The sequence below is a fragment of the Triplophysa dalaica genome, chromosome 22 (assembly GCF_015846415.1).
Source record: "Triplophysa dalaica isolate WHDGS20190420 chromosome 22, ASM1584641v1, whole genome shotgun sequence".
Taxonomy (NCBI): domain Eukaryota; kingdom Metazoa; phylum Chordata; class Actinopteri; order Cypriniformes; family Nemacheilidae; genus Triplophysa; species Triplophysa dalaica.
In genome coordinates, this window is record NC_079563.1 from 2,855,893 (window position 1) to 2,876,126 (window position 20,234).

At 39.7% G+C, this 20,234-nt stretch overlaps 1 protein-coding gene across 1 annotated transcript in view; it reads left to right on the forward strand.

The window, feature by feature from the left end:
• Positions 1–20,234, forward strand: part of cntfr (ciliary neurotrophic factor receptor) — a 138,939-nt gene that overhangs the window by 70,529 nt on the left and 48,176 nt on the right. The window contains exons 3-4 of the mRNA XM_056737229.1: positions 2,668–2,901; positions 6,515–6,748. Coding sequence (XP_056593207.1) covers positions 2,668–2,901; positions 6,515–6,748 — 468 coding nt within the window. The remainder of the gene's footprint in view (positions 1–2,667; positions 2,902–6,514; positions 6,749–20,234) is intronic.

Genomic DNA, 20,234 nt, shown 5'->3' on the forward strand with positions numbered 1-20,234 from the left:
TTAGTTGTGACGTATTATCTAAGAAATTAATATACTGACAGTTTCAAATGCCACTGAGCATCCGTTGTAAATTGAAATATTAGTACTCCTGCTGGTAGAGCTTTTGAACCAAATACTAAGATCTAATTTTACAGAGACAACTTCTGTCAACTCCTTTGTGTTTATAGCTTTATAAATCAGAAGGACAGCTGTTCCTCATCTAGCCAGGAAATCAAGCTGTCCGCCCGGTCGTCTATTGGCCGGTCAAGAATTCCCTCCACAAGCAACACTGCATATGTCCTGCTCATAAAACCTTTAGCACTTCCATGTGGGTGTTAAGTCCATCTTCTCTCATCTCTACATGACACCTTCGTTCACCTTTGCAGCTAGTTTACATCTACATTATTGAGTGTCAGTTTGACTGCTCCTTTAAACTTTTTTGTTTGCAACTGTTTTTGCCTTTCCATCTTATTCCTAATGAGACTTTCTTACTCTTTGCCCTTGAAGCCATGCATGCTATGTAGAGGAAATCTGTACAATGGGATGGAATATTGTTTAGTATATATAGCTGTGTTTGTTTGAAGATAAATGATATGTGATGAAAAGTTTGAATGTGGTGATTTAAAAATGAATGTCCATTTTGTGCAACCGTGTGGCAACACTTCAAAGCAGGCTTAAGTCACACTTTAGGACCCTAAACATACCTGCTAATTGTGTAATAAGAATGAAGCGTTCGTAACATAACACATGCAGGCTATTTCTGTTCATAAGCTTTGTCGTCATGCCAAAGGTCATATCCAATCGCTGCCTGCCCAGAGAAAATAAGAAATGGATTTGAGGCAACGCTACATAACGCTCTAGCAAAAATGTGCCAACAAGTGAGAGACAACTTAAATGAGAATCCTCAAAAGAAACAAGGCAGAGGGCAAAGCAACCTTTTCCTAACTGAAGATACTTCACAGACTTTCACTGAGATTTCACTCAAAGAATTTTCTTCTAAGGTTTTTTCATAAAACAGAACTGCAGAATGGGTTTATGTGAAGTTCTGCCCTGATATAGGCTTTTACCCCCTTGTTTCGAACATGTGAAAATTATGATTCCTTTGTCAATGGACACAATTAAAGTAGTTGAAATAAATGCTACTGCGTAGCCGAGCTGTATTGAATATAAATTAGTGTAATTGCATGTGATACGTCAGACCTTAGTTTAATTTGAAGAGCTTATAATTATCCCTAATTTAGAGCTGAAGGGAATGTATAGAATGACAAGAAGAATGATGAAATCAGAAGACATCAAGTCATTCACAAGAGTCGGGTGTAAAAGCAGAAGAACAAAAGTTACTTTGATTTTATTTTTGCACAATACATGATCTTTGAAAACATCAAGTTGACATACAGAAGGCCATTTGAAGAAAAATGTTTGACAATGTTTGCCTTTTGCCTCAGTCCAAGGCCGGATATTATATAATGATAATGAATATATTGTTTTTATTGGTACTATTATTATTTCAGTCATAGATGGGTGTGCGTCTAATAAAATGAACCTGTAATTTTACCGGCTGTTGTGGAATAATAGGCCATTATGCTCCATTTACATAATGCATTATAAATCTCTTTTGCCTATGTCCCAATAAGCGGTAAATCCGGCCCTGCACCATACACAAAAGATGTTGGTTTCATTTGCCATTGCTTATATCATGAATCTATCTTCAAAGATAGCAACAAGCTTTCTGTAAGCAGGAAATTTACAGCACAATTTATGAGTGTATATCCTGTTTTCAGAACCGAGTTGCTCTCTTGTGGGCATGGTATTCGCCACTTTCGTTGTCCTTTTCACTTGATCGCACTGGCCTTTCGCTTTCCATTTTATTCAACACTGTGGTGTTACAAGCTTTGACATCGAAGGAAATGTAAAATTCATGGATTTGGTTTGCCCAGAGGACAAGTGCGTGTGGATTAGTCTACAGGGGTAGTTAGTCAGGTCAGTGGAAGGAAGAAAAATTGCTTTTTTTAGCCCTGTGCACTACAGGAGCCACAAAGCCAAAATGGATCTACAAAAAGGGGATTGATGTGTTTACTTAGTTTTGTTTCATTGCTGTTTCCTTTATCTTCTGGTTGACGCATGACAGTGCCCTACTATGCGGTATTAGTCGCAGTTGCAACTTGATTATTGTTATTTGATGTTAAGGTCTATAGCAGAAATCATGTCAAACAGATTCTTTTGGAAAACAATGGGCTAGTTGCACCAGATGGCGCCGGGGATCTTTTGCAACGCCAGGGTCTGCAGCCTTAATTTCCGATCGTATAACACTATCGAGTTGTTTTGGCTTAACAAAGTAAATAGGATCTGTTATATCGCTGATTTATTACTTTCTTCTTTTTTACATCCATATTTGACCGCCAAAGAATCGTCCTTACCATAGAGTACATTTTTCTGCCGACCCTGGCATTCCAAAAGCTAACCGACGCCATCTTGTGCAAATAGCGAATTGCTACTTTCCTGTCATGTAAATGAGTACAATTACAGAGGTTGGGAGTAACATGCTAAAATTGGTGACGCAGAAAAAAATTCTTATTAGCGTGACAAGTTTCTAAACCAGATCAGTTTTTTCTAACAAGCTACTTTTTTGAGTATGAAGGAGTGTTGTTGGACAAAATGTTACATGATGATGTTGCTTTACTTCCCCAGGTGCCAGGATTCAGTACGAGAGGATAGGAAGTGATGTCACCATGCAGTGTGGCTCTCTGGACAACGACGCCTCAGTGACCTGGAAGGTGAACGGTTCGGACATGAAGGCTCGCAGGCGGGAGGAGGGTCCGCGGCTCATCCTTTTGAACGTGGAAATGAGTAGCAACGGGGTGTACAGCTGCTTTCAGAAACCTGACGGTCAGCGCCGTGACCAGATCAATCTTCGTGTTGGACGTAAGTCGTATCTGTTTGTCCACTCATGACTTTACTTATTCCACTCATGATTCATTTGTTTGTTTTTTACAACCAGTTCAGCATTTATGCCCATGTGGCTGTGTACCATTCTTTTTAACACACTATATGACCACAAACATCAGGAAATTCGAACTCCGCACCCAGAAATTGCTCTCAGTGAAATTGTCCAAATTGGGCGGAATTAGCTATTTCCCTCCCCGGTGTCATGTGATTCTGTAGCGTTACAAGGTCTCAGGTGTGAATGGGGAGCAGGTGTGTTAAATTTGGTGTTATCGCTCTCACTCTCTCATACTGGTCACTGGAAGTTCAACATAGCACCTCATGGCAAAGAACTCTCTGAGGATCGGAAAAAAAGAAATTGTTTCTCTAAATAAAGATGGCATAGGCTATAAGAAAATTTCCAAGAGCCTGAAACTGAGGTCAAGACCATACAGCGGTTTAACCAGACAGGTCCCAATCAGAACAGGCCTCACCATGGTCGACCAAAGAAGTTTAGTGTACATGCTCAGCGTCATATCCAGACGTTGTCTTTGGGAAATAGATGTATGGTGCTGCCAGCATTGTTTAAGGGGTGGGGGATCAGCCTGTCAGTGCTCAGACCATACGTCGTACACCGTATCAAATTGGTCTGCATGGCTGTTGTCCCAGAAAAAGCTTCTTCTAAAGATAATGCACAAGAAAGCCCGCAAACAGTTTGCTGAAGACAAGCAGAGTAAGGACATTGATTACTGGAACCATGTCCTGTGGTCTGATGAGACCAAGATAAACTTATTTGGTTCAGATGGTGTCAAGCGTGTGTGGGGGCAACCAGGTGATGAGTACAAGGACAAGTGTGTTTCGCCTACAGTCAAGCAGGGTGTTGGGAGTGTCATGGTCTGGGGCTGCATGAGTGCTGTCGGCAATTGGGAGCTACAGTTCATTGAGGGGAACCAATGCCAACATGTACTGTGACATACTGAAGCAGAGCATGATCCCCTCCCTTCGGAGACTGGGCGCAGGGCAGGATTCCAACATGATAACAACCCCAAAAGAACCTGAGACTAAAGGTGATGGACTGGCCAAGCATGTCTCCAGACCCGAACCCTATTGAGCATCTGTGGGGCATCCTCAAACAGAAGGCGAAGAAGTGCAAGGTCTCTGACATCCACCGGGTTAATGTCGTCATTGAGAAGTGGTAGAGGACTCCAGTGGGAACCTGTGAAGCTCTGGTGAACTCCATGCCCAAGAGGGTTAAGGCAGTGCTGAAAAATATTGACACTTTGGGCCCAATTTGGACATTTTCACTTAAGGGTGTACTCACTTTTGTTGCCAGCGGATTAGACATTAATGGCTGTGTGTTGAAAATTTTGAAGGGACAGCAAATTTACACTGTTATACAAGCTTTACACGCACTACTCTACATTGTAGCAAAGTATAATTTCTTCAGTGTTGTCACATGAAAGGATATAATCAAATATTTACAAAAATATCAGTCACAGGCAGATCAAACACAGAGAGGGAGCAGAAGGGCGCTTGTGCGAAATGAAAAATCAAAAGGGAATTAAAATGATTTCATTTATTTGTACTGTATAATCTGTTGTTAATTATATTCTTTTTTTATTATAACTTTCTTATTTATGTTTTATGTTAGCTGGAATACTATGTTAATCGTTTTATCTGGAAGTAATGTGGTTCTAATGTGTTGAGCCTTCCCTACCATATTCTTTTCTCTTGTATAGTTATTGATGGCATTTTATTGTATTAAGATTTTTCACTCAATAAAATAAGGCGATTGTGCGTCTCTCACCCTCTCTCTTCCGCAAGCCTGCGTGCAACAGCTGTCCTCTTTATTTTTAAGTATACGTATATTTATATATGTTCTGTGTTAAATATTATTTCAACATGTTTTTTTCTTTAAAGAGTACCTAGCATATGGTTTACCTAGCAATAGGCAGTTATTCGTACCTTACTTCTTGACTGACTCTCAAATGATTCGTTCCGCGATTCATCCGTCTAGGCCCCGCCTACCCGCTAACCTTATGTCATGTGATTGGTCAGATGGTCTAGTCTGTTGCTATTGGTCAAACACGTCCATCATTTGGCGCAAATGGAACCCCATTACCATCATTACAGTATTACGGTTTACATGTGGTTGGATGTCACATACATTATATGTGTAGCTAGAGATAGCGGCGATTTTACTGTACCAATTTGAGCCCGAGTCTGACGAGGATGCATCACATGACGCTAATCCACACAAACTCCACCACGACTGGAGCAGGATGTTTGTCAGTGGCAAGTGACAACTCTTGTCATAAAAACACCCAGTGTGACAACATGCATGTTGTGCTTTTGATCATCAATGAAATAAAATATTTTTTTTCTTAAAATACTGTTAATACGTTAGTAATACTATTATTTTGTCTAAACTGTGCGTTGCCAAGGTACATAGAGCATTTCAGAAAGTCGACGTTGTGACAAAATATTTTGTGTACTTGTTCACGTCTCGTTTGTGTGATTCAGAGTCGACTCCCATTTTTGCAAGCAAATAACTTAGTTATTTATTCACCTTCGGACTTACAACTTGGCAGACAGCTTACTTTCAAACACAGCAACAGAACAGACTGCATGAAATGTCATTTTCATGATCTCATGCTACCTACTCTTTGTTATAGGTTTGCAGTCTTTCTGCAAGTCCCCACAAAGTTAATTAATCCACCATACGATACATTTCCAGAGCCCTGTTTACATTTCACTACAGAAAAGGGTTTTTTCACCACTATTGCTGACTAACTTGAAAAACATGGAAAGACATGTTGTTTACTTTGAAACAGCTGGTAAATAAAAACGTGTTTGTTCTATTAATAATAATAATGAGTGTTTATTCATATGATTTTCTATGGCGGTCATTAGGTGGTACTTCGAACAACAAATTGTGTTAAAGTTATAAAGGTGGTTGATCTGAAAAGTTTGAGAAACACCGGTCTAGCATGCCGCTCTTGTTTCTGTTACATTATAAAACTTATTCAACTATATTTCATCATGTCATCTACGAGCATAATTTGTGTGTCCTGTCTGATGAAATTCCACTGGCAAAACATATCTTTCCCCACTCCACAGTGTCATGAAGCTACGGCTTTGTTATTGTTTTGCACCCTCAAGCAATGAAAATGACATATTGTGACATTAAAAGTGTATGTTGACAGTATTTACAATAAAAAAAAATACTTTAACTATTTATTTAGCTTAAGCTGAACTTTTAAAGCAGATTCCCCAACAATAATGATCAAATGACACTTTAATGATCAAATTTACTGTAGCAAAATTACTTTTTTGTATATAATTGTTAATGCAATGCTGAGACATGTATAGTGAACCTTAGCCAACCAAACAATGGAAACATTTTGTTTGTTTACCATTCTCTCTCTGTAACAAGGAGAGAGATGCATTTTTCTGAGACAGTGCTACCTAATTCAATGTGACAGTCTAAAACAAGCTTTGTCTGGCATATCACACTTTGAACTATTCAGACACTGTTACATATACCGACATTGTCGCCTATGATGTGACAGACAGTTCTTTGATGACTATGACCTTTATATTGTTTCCTCAGGTGCCAGGATTCAGTATGAGAAGATAGGAAGTGATGTCACATTGCAGTGTGGCTCTTTGGACAACGACGCCTCAGTGACGTGGAAGGTGAATGGTACGGACGTGAAAGCTCGCAGACAGGAAGAAGGACCTCGGCTGATCCTGATGAACGTGGACATGAGTAGCAACGGTCTGTACAGCTGCTTCCAGAACCCTGACGGTCAGCGCCGTGACCAAATCAATCTCCGCGTTGGACGTAAGTGAATCATCATCTGTTTTTCTAAAGACAATGTACAATATTAATATTATTAAGTCTTTTTCTCTTTGTTTTGGTCATGTAAGTTCTAGTGATTTTGTAATTGCTGACACAGCCAATTGTGAAATATTTGGGATTTTCCCTCTCAAGACTGTCTTGGATTTTCCTCTTCTCAGATCTTGATCTTCCTAGACGATCTATCTTTTTATGTCAATATCTTCTCTCTCTTATTCGCTCTACCCTTTGTGAAACTATGAATGACCCCGCACAACATCTACCCCAACACTTCTTTACCCAAACAAGCCTGTGCTCACTTCCGCCACTGGTGACCCTTTCTTCAGAGGACATTCTAACTGTGTTTTTTGAGAGTCGAATTATTAACAACAAACATCATTGTATGAGCGCAGCCGGCCCTCAGTTCATGCGGCCCCTGATCTCAAATCTTCTCCGCTTATCTTCTCTGGCAAGCAGCTGTTTGTATCTGTGTGGGAGTCGCAGGGGTGCAACATTTGTGTTTTATGTATTCGCGGAGAAGATTTATAGGTAGTACTGGATCTTTTTCAAGGGGCTACTCAGCATGACGTCATAGAAGATGCTAAGCCTGGTCCAGATGTGCTCTCTTCACCACGGTTCAGTCGTTGTTGAACAGGATCATTAGGAGAATCAACAAAAGTTCATGTTTGTTGGGGGAAAATATGTGAAGTTTTGTTTTAACTTGTTATACTGCGTCAAAAGTACAACACTTCATTGGTTGTTTGCTGAAATGTTGCCAAGTTAGCTAATGTAATGAAAAGAAACAATAACGCAAAGGTGGGTGATATGTACTTAAGAGTTTTGTGGATGAAGATTCCTTGCGTGTCTGGTCATTAACAGCACTTTAAATGTTTCCGACGGGAGGTGATGCTGGGTTGTGGAGTGTTATTGCACCATATATTAGCCAATCTGACAGATTAGAAACCATTAGAAATGATCATCCCACTGCTGACCTGCAAACACAAAGTGATTATGTCAGAACATGTACAACGTTTATTAGACTGTTCTCTTATAAGGGCCAGTTGTCTTGCATTTCGTGAAGAACAAGAAATAAAGATGTTGATGAAATCAGAATGTTTAGATAGCATTTTACGAATATGTACAAAAAAGGATGAATGAAACGTTAAGAGGGGGGTAACATTCTAATTCATGCCTTTTGACTTCCTCACATGTTAACTTGTAATAAAAAAAAAGTTGGACGTTTGACATAGTATTTCTATGGTTTCTTACAAATATATTTTTTCCAAACATGCATTCACATAACCTAACGCCTCCAGGAGCTTGACTGTTTTCGGAAATAATCGTAGATATTTGTCTTATATAAACGTGATCAAACTAAGTATAACGAAGATATGAAGTATGCAATACTACTCTATAGGTACTCAAGATTAATATGAGATTGGCAGAAACTGTGTGTGTTACCTCTGCTTTAAATAATATTTTGACTTTATCCATCGCTCTCAGATAACCCAGAGCTAAATTATGAACTGCTTGGCCTTGGCAAATATGCAAAGCACCGTAATCAATATTATGTGACAAGACGCTACCCATAACGCCGCCTGACAGCAAATGCATTGACTAATCAAATTAGAGGAACAGAGGGAAGAAAAGTAGAGATGAGCCCTCTTATGAGAGTATGATGAAGAATACGCTTCATCAGACGCGTTAGCGTATAGCGTATCACTCCTGGGAGAGACTGAACGAGATCCCCTGATTGATAAAACGGTTCAATTCCTCCAAAGGAATTTAATTTTAGACTTACATAAATACCACCATGTTAAAACGAGCAGTTTAGAGTGTTTTTTACCTTACACCACAACATCTATTTTGAGCAATCGGTTTCTTGACGTTTTGTCTGTCTCTTTAGGAGAGACAAACCTCTAATGAGATCTCTTTAATATCTTGTTTGTTTGACTCATTTAGCAGTGAGAGGGAATCAGCAGTGTTGTGTCAGAAGAGGTCGGTGACACAAATAGGAATGGAAAGGTTTTTCAAGATAAGAAATGCTTTTTTTAGGATATTTTGAAGAAACAACCAACAAATTTGATACTTTTAAGTGTTGTAAGAAATGTTAATAATTTTGTCTTTTTTCTAAATTGGTTGAAAAGCATACTTTCTTCCAATATTTGTCCTCACCAAAACCAGCTGCACAAAGGCAGATTGCTTAGTGTATTTCCTCTTCTGTATGTTACTGTATAGGGTATACTGTATGCTGGTTAACGTATTTTACTGTATGAATGTGTACCTACTTTGTAATTTTTGATTACTGTAAACTATAAGGCTATAAAGAGCCAATTCTGAGCAATAAATCAACCTTCTTGTGGTGGCTACAAGCAAATGTGAAAACAGTATTTCACTATGTGGGTTTTCTGTACTGAAACAGATTTTAAGCTTATGTCTGGTGGGACATGTGACTGCTGTTTCTCTCTCATAGTGGCAGGTCACGGTCAAGCCGACACTGCTAACAAGATAAGTTCTGCAGCTATAAGTGTTTAAATGAGAGTGGCATGATCCCAATCCCACACACAGGGAGACGCCCTCCGCAAGTACGTCGAACACCCTGGTGATGTGTTACAGAAACACTTAGAGGCAAAGAATTGGGTCTGGACATATCTCATAGGAATATTGTAGTTCTTCAAAACACAGTCTTCGGTGGTCTATCAAAACCAAACTTTGTAGGTCACATTTAACTGAGCAATCATGGAGGAAAGTTATCTCAGTAGTTGAGATGTTTGTGTTGTGAAATCTTTTCAGAGAAATTTAGGTTTATCTACCAATCTGAACTGCCCAAGATCCATAATTCGGCCTAGTCCATAATTCAGTCCTAATCTTAAATACTTCAAGAATACTCAACGCTTACTTCAAACACTGTTTGCTAAAATATGACAAGATGTTTTTGAAATGACTGAGAATAAATGGCTAGTATATTTGGACTATTTATATTGGTAAATGCGCAACCAAATGATTTAACCATATGCAACAATACATTGTATGGGTAAAAATAATCGATTTGACTTTTATGCCAAAAATCATTAGAATATTAAGGAAAGATCATGATCCAGTATGAAATTTTGTAAAATTCCTACAAAAAAATATACCAAAATGTTATTTTTGTGAGAGGATGCAGCAAAATTGCGAACAAAAAGGCTGGAAACGTGCCAACAAACTTTGCTCTCTTCTGCCAGCTCTTTGGGAATTTCCCACTTAAGATTGGTATGCTTTCGGGTCTAAGTAATGCTCTCTGGTTTATCTAATATCCACAACGCCATTACAGCGGTAAGCCAATAGAGAGTGTTTAAACAAACCTGTTTCTTCTTAGCAATGGTCTGCTACAGTGCTTCTGATGAACAACTTTAAAGACGATTTTCTCAATATTTAGATTTTTTGCACCCTCAGATTGCAGATTGTCAAATAGATGTATATCTGCCAAAAAATGGCTATCAAATGATACATAACTGAGAATCTTATGTTTTTGGTTTTCAGATTATGTCAAAATCTTTGGATTGGTTATGTGCATGGTCCAGGATCAAGCATCTCTTAGTAAACAAATTTAATCATCATTTCAAAATGGCTTCAGATCTTTCAGGCATTAATATTGCTCTCTTCAAATTCTTTGTTTTACTCTATTGTTCGGTTTAAGCAGAACAATGTTTACAAATAATCCTTGAATCTCACGAGTTTCTGAAAATTCTCCAAGCCAAGTGTCAGCATAAATCAAACTTCTCCTTGAATTGTAATCACTGACAATCCCTTTGTACGCTGTTGCCTTAAAATAATGACAACCTGCAAGAAGATATCTTTTAAATGTGTTGGAGAAATAGAATGCAGTGGTCCCTCAGTTATCAACCAAAGCATGAAATCATTTTGAAAGTACAACAGCGCTGAAAAGCTTTTTCAAAAAGCATGAGGGCCTAAAAATGCTCAAGCAAGCTTCCTCTTGTAAAACTCCAAACTTGCAACATACTTTTCACTTTTGTTTCATTTCTTTGGCTTGCGGTCGCTCTCAGTATGGCTTTAAGAGACAAGAGAAAGCCATTAAAGTGGCATGTTCTGTCTGCCATGAGAATGAGCTGCTCCCCAACAAGACAAAGCACTGAGTGTACGGTAAGCAATGCTAAGGGTTCAGACAGGACCACAAAGTATGCCACTGGGAAGTGACAGAGATGGCACGCTCGTGTTGGGCTGCTTTGCGGTGGATGTCAGGGAACCGGTTAGAGCGAAGACATATGTTGAGGTCAACGCCGCTTTACTTGAGTGCTGACAATGCCTTAAATATTTAACTTTCATTGCCGTACCTCATACAGAGGCAAACAAAAGCATTCGACTACTCGCACCACAGACTGTGATGCCTTAAAACAGAGAAAGAATGTCAGAGGAAGTTGTTAAATTTGTTGAAATGTCTGTGGTCCAAGATATACATTATTTTTATAGTGTGAAAAACAAACTGATAACTATAGTGGCACAGATCAATGGAATGCTTGTTTATCACCCTCATTTCTTTCAAAATCAGGATGAGAGTATAAACAGTGGCTACTGTACCACAATTCAAACTCAGCGGAAACAAATAGCTTCCTGACTTACCTTTGTGCTTTCTCATTTTTCCCTTTGCAGTTCACTTTTTCACATACTTGCATATTTAGCCCAACTAAATTTCAGATTGTTACGCACAGCCTTTGTCATTGTAACAAAACACACGGCTTCTCTCATTCCCCAAAGGGACTAGAAAAGTAAAATTGTACTCAACCGCACCTCCCAACTAATGAGTTTGAATCACCATGCGGTGGCCGCTTCTGATCCGTTCTTTGGCCAAACATTTTTTTTGGTTCATTTCTTTGAAAGATGGGCCTGATTCTTGTTTGTATTTCGTTAAGGCTTTTCCTGCTAGCTTTATTGTATGTGATTGATATTTTGTTTACAGTTGGGATCCTATGGGATCGTGGAGAACGGGTCGGCCAAATGTAGCGTACAGTAATTACATCAGAGCTGGAGAGAAGCTCCGTACGGAGAGAAAACTACACAAAGCCCGCCCAAGCACGAGAGGCCCAGATTTGTTTTAGGAAATCTTAGGAACCGAAAAATGTTTGTACACCCTCTGGCATGACTTTGAGGTATTTCAATATGGGTATCTTGAGATAGACCAGGCATCTGTGCTCGACAAAAATGTCTGTACAGCACTTTTTATAGGGTTTTACTTGCTGTGCAGATAACTATATGGTTACTGAATGTGTATTGCTAAAAGTGCATAGGAGCCTATCACTCACATTACAAGAAAGAAGCTCCTCACCCTTGTGTTTAAGCTCTTTGACAAAAATCTTCAGATTATATAGCATCATGAAAAAAGTTTTTTTTTTCTCAAATCTGTGTAGAGTGCTAGTTAATCATATTTTTCACTTTTTAAAAGTCTAACCAAGGTAAAAATATCTGTTTATCTCCCTCCACTGAACATATAGACTGCCCATGCTTCCCCAATAACCTGTTTAGTGCAACTGAGAGCAAAAGGTCAACTCTTGCATTGACATTTACATTTAAGCATTTGCCAGACGATATTATCCAACATGCCTTACATTGCATTATCCTATACATTTTGTTTCTAAGTATGTGTAATCTCCTGGGATCAAACCAACACCGTTGGCGTCTTTCCATTGAGCTACAGGAAAGCTGATGTGCATGAGCTTTTGTGAGGGTGGATCTGAGAAAGAAATTTGAGAACGGTCTTCCAATGGACATATCTAGTCATCGATTTATCATGCATTATGTCAACAGCACAACAGATTGTGTGTTCACATCATTTTAAAATGATACATCATTTATATAACACAATGTTACAAATTCGGCCAACATTTTATAGTTCTTGTACAATTATGTGGTGCTAATTATTGTGGTAATATTTATTTTCCTGTAGCATCAATGTTTTAGTGTATGTTAAGCTCAAGTAAATTTTGAGCTTATATCATTATTACTAGATCAATCTGTAAAAAAAAAGTTTTACAGTTGTCACTGTCAGGAAATTCTAGAAATGTCTGTAGTACAGGGCAGGTGGGATGAAGCGATGATGGGTGATTACGTCCGGAACTTGGTATTTCATAAAAGACAGAAATGATCAAATGTACACTTCTGAAGTATTAAACGACTAATTTTAGTAGTTACTGTATGTTAAATTGTTGTTTTGTGTTTAGTGTAATGTCAGTACTGTAACAAATCTCAATAAAACTGAAGGAAGGAGGCGGGAACCGGCAAACATTTAAACATTTAATAAAGTAATATAACAGCCGGCGGCCCCTCACGGACGACCGCCGGCGAACAAAACATAATATAAATACAAACATAACATAAGTTCGGGCCCGGTCCTCTCTCTTCGACGGTCCGGTCGCTCGTTCCTTTTATGCTCCCATCTCCTACGTGATTCGAGCCCGGTGTGCGCACAGCTGGCGCTAATTCACAATTACTCACCGGACTCGAACCACGGTCTCGCCCCGCCTACTCTACTACATACCCCCATCACCCCTCACAGGCCGGGGGGTACCCCCGCGACTGTGCAAGCTCCCTCCCCCTCCCTCGGGGGGGGTGGGGTGGGGGGTATGCAGCGACGAGACGAGACAACGGAGACGGGAGCCCTCGGAGCGACCGGAAAGAGAGAGGGGAGAGAGGAAAAAAAAAAAATCCGGTTCCCCGACATGCTGCCGCTCGTTCCTCAACCAGCCGGAGTACTCTCCTTCGCGGTGCCTTGCGGTGGCCCTGGGGCTTCGGTGGACGGCTCGACCGTCCGCCCCCTGGCGGCCGGCGGTGGCTCCTCCTTTATCCGGGAGTCGGGGCGGGTTCCCCGTCCCCTGTTCCTCCCCCTTGGGCGGACGGACGCAGGCTCCGGCCTCTGGCAGGCGGTGGCTCACCCGGCACTTCCGCCCCCTGCTCCTCCCCCTCGGGGGACGAACACAGGCTCCGGCCTCTGGCGGACGGCGGCAACCCCCCCGCTCCCACTTGGACGAAAGCCACCCCACCTCGACCCAGGGGCGCGGCAGCAAAGGTCGCCGTTCCACCGAAGTTTTGACGGTGGCCGCACTGTGCACTTCCGTTTCCCCAGAGCCACCGCTTCGGGCAGCCACTGGCGGACGCCCTTCGTCCGCGCTGCCCGAACTCTCCGGCACCGCGAGGCCACTCGGCGGCGAGGACTCTCCGACAGCATGTCTCTCCTTCCTCCCGGGTTTCGGCACCAATGTAACAAATCTCAATAAAACTGAAGGAAGGAGGCGGGAACCGGCAAACATTTAAACATTTAATAATGTAATATAACAGCCGGCGGCCCCTCACGGACGACCGCCGGCGAACAAAACATAATATAAATACAAACATAACATAAGTTCGGGCCCGGTCCTCTCTCTTCGACGGTCCGGTCGCTCGTTCCTTTTATGCTCCCATCTCCTACGTGATTCGAGCCCGGTGTGCGCACAGCTGGCGCTAATTCACAATTACTCACCGGACTCGAACCACGGTCTCGCCCCGCCTACTCTACTACAAGTACCTTTTAATTTCTAGTAATAATAGTGATAATATCGAGATATATAAATGTGTGAAAATATATATATATTTTTTGTGAGAACCATCGATGGTTAAAACATTATGTGATTTTCCTATTTAACGTTATCTAACCTAACCCTAACTTCATAAAGTAACATAAAGAAAGCTTAAAAAATGTATCATATTCAAATATTTAGATGTAATGTTTATTAAAGTCAGCAATATTATACATATTTGTTTTTTATTTTCTTTACTTTACATTATTGGGGGAAGAATAGATATCCAAAACCTTGATATTCCCTCTGAATAAATGGAGACCATTCATTTTGAGATTTGCAGCTGAGTATTGTACACACTATACAGGGGTGAAAGGAACGAGAGTTATAAAGATGTGACATGCTGAAGTCCTCAGCTGCAGCAGATGGATGACATTGCAGCTTACCTCATCCTTTGGGAGGAAGGATTGCTGAACTTTAGCTCTAATATACAAGCTTCTTTCTCCAGGATTTCCTCTCTAATCCAATTTTTCCCATTCGTTATGTGCTGTTTGCTTGTTCTCAAAGAGAAAGACAGATGCAGAGAGAATGGGCAAAAAGAATTTATTGCAGAATTCTTCCAAACCTATTTTGGGCCATCCGTATATTCAAGCAAGGCTTTTTCATGTTATTCAGCGTGAATATGGTTACTGTCAAGCATATTTTCAAACTGAGATGGATGTGGGTCTGAAAAGCAAGAAAATCAATAAGTAATTTACATTTTTTGTGGTTCATTTCCTCAGGCATAACTTTATTCCCTAGTAACATTACAGTTTTGTTATTTATAGCTCATCAATGATGTCAATACAGGCCGAACATGACTATAACATTTTGAATATATATACCTATATATATATCTATATACCTTCCATTCTGAATATGTGTTTTTTTAATCAAAGTTTTGGTCTAATTGTTTTTTGTCTTAAAAATAATTTATAATTTTGTCTTGGTTTGCGGTAAAAATATTTTAAGCAATATATATTTAGAACCAAAACCGCTTACACCAGTCTGCACCACGTCTGGATTGTTCTTTTTGGGTTTGTCATGTCGCATCCATTGTGGACTAAATGTAAAATGATAACGGGTTCTACTGGGCTCTATTGTCACATAAACATCGGGTGATGCTAATGTGCAATTTTCTCATTTTTAAAGCTATACTTTACATTTAGGCGTAAAACAAAATCTAAATGAACTATTTCTGAAAATGAATTTGATTAAATTTACCTCCGACACCATCTGCAGATCCTCCACAAAAACATCTGCGTCCACTCAGCCTATCAGAACACTTTTAGGATGGGCTCGAAAACAGTAGCTAGGCTTTAAATATTGCATAACGCGCACTTTGTGTGTCATCAGAATTAACCATGTCGGATTAGCGGCTGCTTTTAGAGGGTCTGCATAATCTTAACAGAGTAACAATGGGAACCGTTGGACTTGTACCCTCACATTTTTCATCCAAACAAACAAGAAGAAACACAGTGCTCGGCCCCTTAGATCCTGCGTATAAGTGCTGGGCTAGATGAAACAAATCAAAACATGACAAAACACAAGTGCAGCTTCTTTTGGATGAGCCGGTTTTATTGCAGAATAACACATTGCTATTGATCTTGGCTCGGCTGGAATTCTAAGGGGTGGGCTTGTCTTTTTCCATTTGCCGTCGATGTGGAGTGTCCCACATTGAGTTAGCTCGCTGCTCTGAGAACCTAGTGAAGCTGTTAACCTATGAAGGCTTAACTTCAGAAGACAGCCCAGAAACACTTGTGCATCCTTTCAATCTTCTGTAGTATGGTGGGGGGGTTGTGTGTGTGTTTGTAACGCTCCCATACTTAATGCACCTGTCATAGCTGAACAGTCAATAAAAAGAAAGCCTACATTTACTTATTTACTTTTTTTCAGCATCCCCTCTCCCCCTCAGGTAGGTTGCTAGCAATTGAGATACAATTTTTATTTCAATTCACAGCTGGGAAAGACAATTGTGCAATTGCTGTTCATTCAAGCATGACAAATGGGCAGAGGACAACCTTTCTCAGAGCCAGCAGAGCCTCGAGTCAAACTCAAAAGATTGCAGACAAACACCCTTTAACACCGCAGTCATTATTCAGCAGCCTCTATCTAAATCATGTGTTTTCTGCGTCTGCCTCTTGTCAACATAGTTGGTCTGATTCATTAAGAATTTAACAAAATGCCCGAGCACAAGCCACCTGTCCGCATGTTAACAGAATAGGGCTTTTACAGAGGAAACATTCACTGCTTTGCTAAAAAGAAACATTAGCCGTGATATCCTGTCCCCTGAAATATATAGCGCACACATCAGGAATTCCTTCTGCTCAGATGGAGAATCAATTTGATTTAAATAGCAGGTTTAATGATGTGTATTTTGTCAAAGCAGTTTTACAGGAAACATTTTGTGAAATTAAATATTTTTCAAGCATGAGAGGAGTTGCTCAGATATATGATATGAAAGATCTTAAGCCTTTCGTGCTGTGAAATGCTCTTGAAGTCTTTTGAAGTTGAATGAGGGAAAAATAAAGGTTTCAAAGTTTCAAAGTTCTCTGTTTGCAGAAAAGGGCCAATTTTGTTTTCTCTTTCAGTGAATATTGAAAATAGCTGGATTCAATTATTAAGAATTCAATTACTTGAGGTGCCCTCGGAATAACCTTACTCTGTGACTTAACAGGTGTGGCCGCTAAAGCTCTTAGCATTATTATGTTTACAAAGAGAAAATTATTCCAGAGATTTTCCATTAGGAGTCTCCCTGGTCTCGCCACGCTGGCCCATCGGAGTTAAACGGATGTCGAGTCATACTTCAGTGATTTGCCATACAACACCACATTCACAAGCAAAAGATTAATCATGTGCCCGATACTAAACCATTCAACAAATAGTCTCCGTGAGAGCTAAATCTGGATTTCGACCTTCAGCTATCATAGCAACCAAATAATCAGTGGTCTCAAAACAATTTGAAGGCTTTGAGGGCTATATTTTCATCTTGATAAAAGGGCCTTCATTTAGTGATGAAAAATAAACTTTGTTCATTATGATAAGGATCTTAGCCAAGTGTATAAATAATGTAGGAATAATGCTGTACAGTTCATCTCTGCTCCCCCTAGAGGTCCCTAACCTCAGTTGTAATGAGGGCAGTGCTGGGCCCATACTGTGAATTATTAAAGGCCTGAGCAATTAGAAAAATTACACTGCATGCCATGGAAAAGCTATTAACATGACCTGCATTGGCTTTCGCTTCATCTTATTGAGTTTGAAACACACATTGTGTTACACTTTTGATTTTTTTCTTGGCATTCATTTTTATTTTGTGTGCAATATTGAGTTTGAATTTATAGGCAGAATTGCATTTGCACATTCTTGGGTTTTGTTAATCCAGTCAGCCTCAAGCTTCAATCTCCCCATTCATTTATTTCAGTGACATTGGCTTTATAAACATATTGCAGTTTTACAGTCATAATACATTATATACAATATTATATTTTACAGTCATTGCACAATTATTTGAATGTCAAGCCTGTTTTTGGTGATCTGCTTATGCTGAATTAATGTGACAGTGCACTGTAAAAAAACTGTTTTTGGTAATCCTTTAGATTACGGCCTGCAATGTACCATTTAAACAGGATTTATAGCGTAACTAGTTGTAACAATAATGTACCTCTACAGTACATATCTGTAGGTAATGCAAAGTTTGGGGAATGAAGGGAAAATAGTAAGGAAAAATAAATCATGCATCCCATATAAATATCCCAATCAAACCGCTCTTCAAAACCTTGATTAGAGCCTCAAAACACTAATTTTGCAAATTTTAAAAATTAAAACTCATAATAACTCATAATGACTCATAACTAAAAGAAATGATTTGTGACCAACAATCCTAAAATCAATCAAATAAAAATAAAATGACAGTTATCAGACAGTCTGTGTACTTCATTTATGATGTTTTGCTATGACTTATTTTGTCCCCCAGCTTTCCCCTTTACCTTTACAGATATGTACTGTGGATTATTATTGTTACAATTACTTACGCTATTCTGTTTTATTATGCCATACATTGCGGGCCGTAATCTAAAGCGTTACCCTTTTTTATCATTTTTCACCCTCACGTCTTTCCAACCCTGCATAACTTTTTACTGCAGAACACAAAAGAAGATATAAAAATATCCTGTTTTGTCGAATGCCTACATGTGCTTGTTTACAAAAAAAGACAACCTTTGGAGGATTTTAGGAGAGAGCAACACAGTAATCATACATTTATGTACAGTACAAATGTGCGTCTAACTGGGTACTATTTTCTTTTGTTAAGTCTTCCATGCCTCCGTTAGACTTGCACGTTATGCGGTTTGACCTAACAGGTCTGGGTTAGCTTTTCGGTGTTGGATTTCCTCTGAAATTCTTTGGGGTGGTTTGCAAAATGGGGAAAGAATGTGTCTCTAATTTGTGTATAGCAACGGCAAGAGGTTAGAGGTCTCTCTCTCTGACACACACACACACATAATGTTAAGCTTTAACACGAATATGGCCGTTTTGATTACTTGCTTCACTTGCGTTTTCTACTTAATGCCCAAGATGAAGGCTTAGATTTGGCCAAGGTCTTAAAAACCTGAGTTTAATCTACAGGCACCCTCTTTAAACCATTGAGAGAATTACGCCAACGTCCCGCTCTGTAGTTAAACATCTTCAGCTTGTTATTCTTCATGCTAAACGCCAGTGTGCAGCTCAGAACAAGCTGTAATAAGTAGTTAGACATTTCCTTCCTCTGTCTGGCTCCATATGATCCAACCTCATAAACCAGCATGGAAGTCAAATCAGGCCTTGATGAAAGATGATAAATGCAGAGCATTGCACGGCTAAGCCAACATGTAAGTGATCTATTCGAGATCTCGCCGTATCCTCAGAGTGTGTGCGGAAATCCCCAAACATGCAAGAGCGAGACCGCTTTTATCAAGCCGGAGCAGCTGAACTATTCTAATTGTTAACTTGTGTGTTAGGGTGCTCAAATAGTTATGTAATCTTTGAGATCATAACTGTTTAAAACTTCCATAACGTTTGACAGAACAGGAGTGTTTGGTGACCAATCAAGAGAAACTAGTTCTTGATTGAACTTGTTTTAAATTTCATTGCAGTGACTCATTTTGCCCTAAAACATATTGTATTACAGAACACAATTTAAACCCAAATTGTGTCGGCAAACAAAGTATGCCAGAGCTCCTGTCAAAAACCTATTTTTTGCAAAACCTGATCTCAAGCTGATTTTAAGGAACTATTTCCAAGATCACACCCAGCAGATTTCAGGAGTTCGCCTCTCATATAATAACTACAGATTGGGGACGGATATTATGCGTATTTGGTGTGCTGTCTAGGGGAGAGGGCTCTGAGATTGGTGGTTCCTCCGAACTCGGAGCACCTGCCCCTTGTCCGGGGAGAGGGCCCCAGGTCCGGTGTGTTCCCCCCTGTAATGCTGGGGTAAATAGGCTAATGGTGAGGAGTTGGGGTGGAGGAGGGATGCTACGAAAATGTAGTGAGAATGATGGTACGGCGTCTGGTCTATTTGTAGAGTTTTTTCTACAAATAGACACAACACAACACAATTTTTGGTATTCACCATACCTAGCAGCCTATTTAAAAAGGTTGTCCCCAGAAGTTGTCGCTGAATAAATATAGGAACATTTAATTTTTCAAAAGAATGGAAAAAAATCTAGCTTGTAAAATACTTTTCTCAATCATATTTCGAAAAATGATCAAAACATTGAGTTTCTGAATTGTTATGATGAAACAACTTCATAAAACCAATAGGCCCTGTTATTTTCTCTCACCTGTGTCAGTTGTGTATTGATTTGACTTTGGCCCTCTTTCTTCTACATGATATTCATGGCTGAGGGATTGAACAGGAGATTTGATTA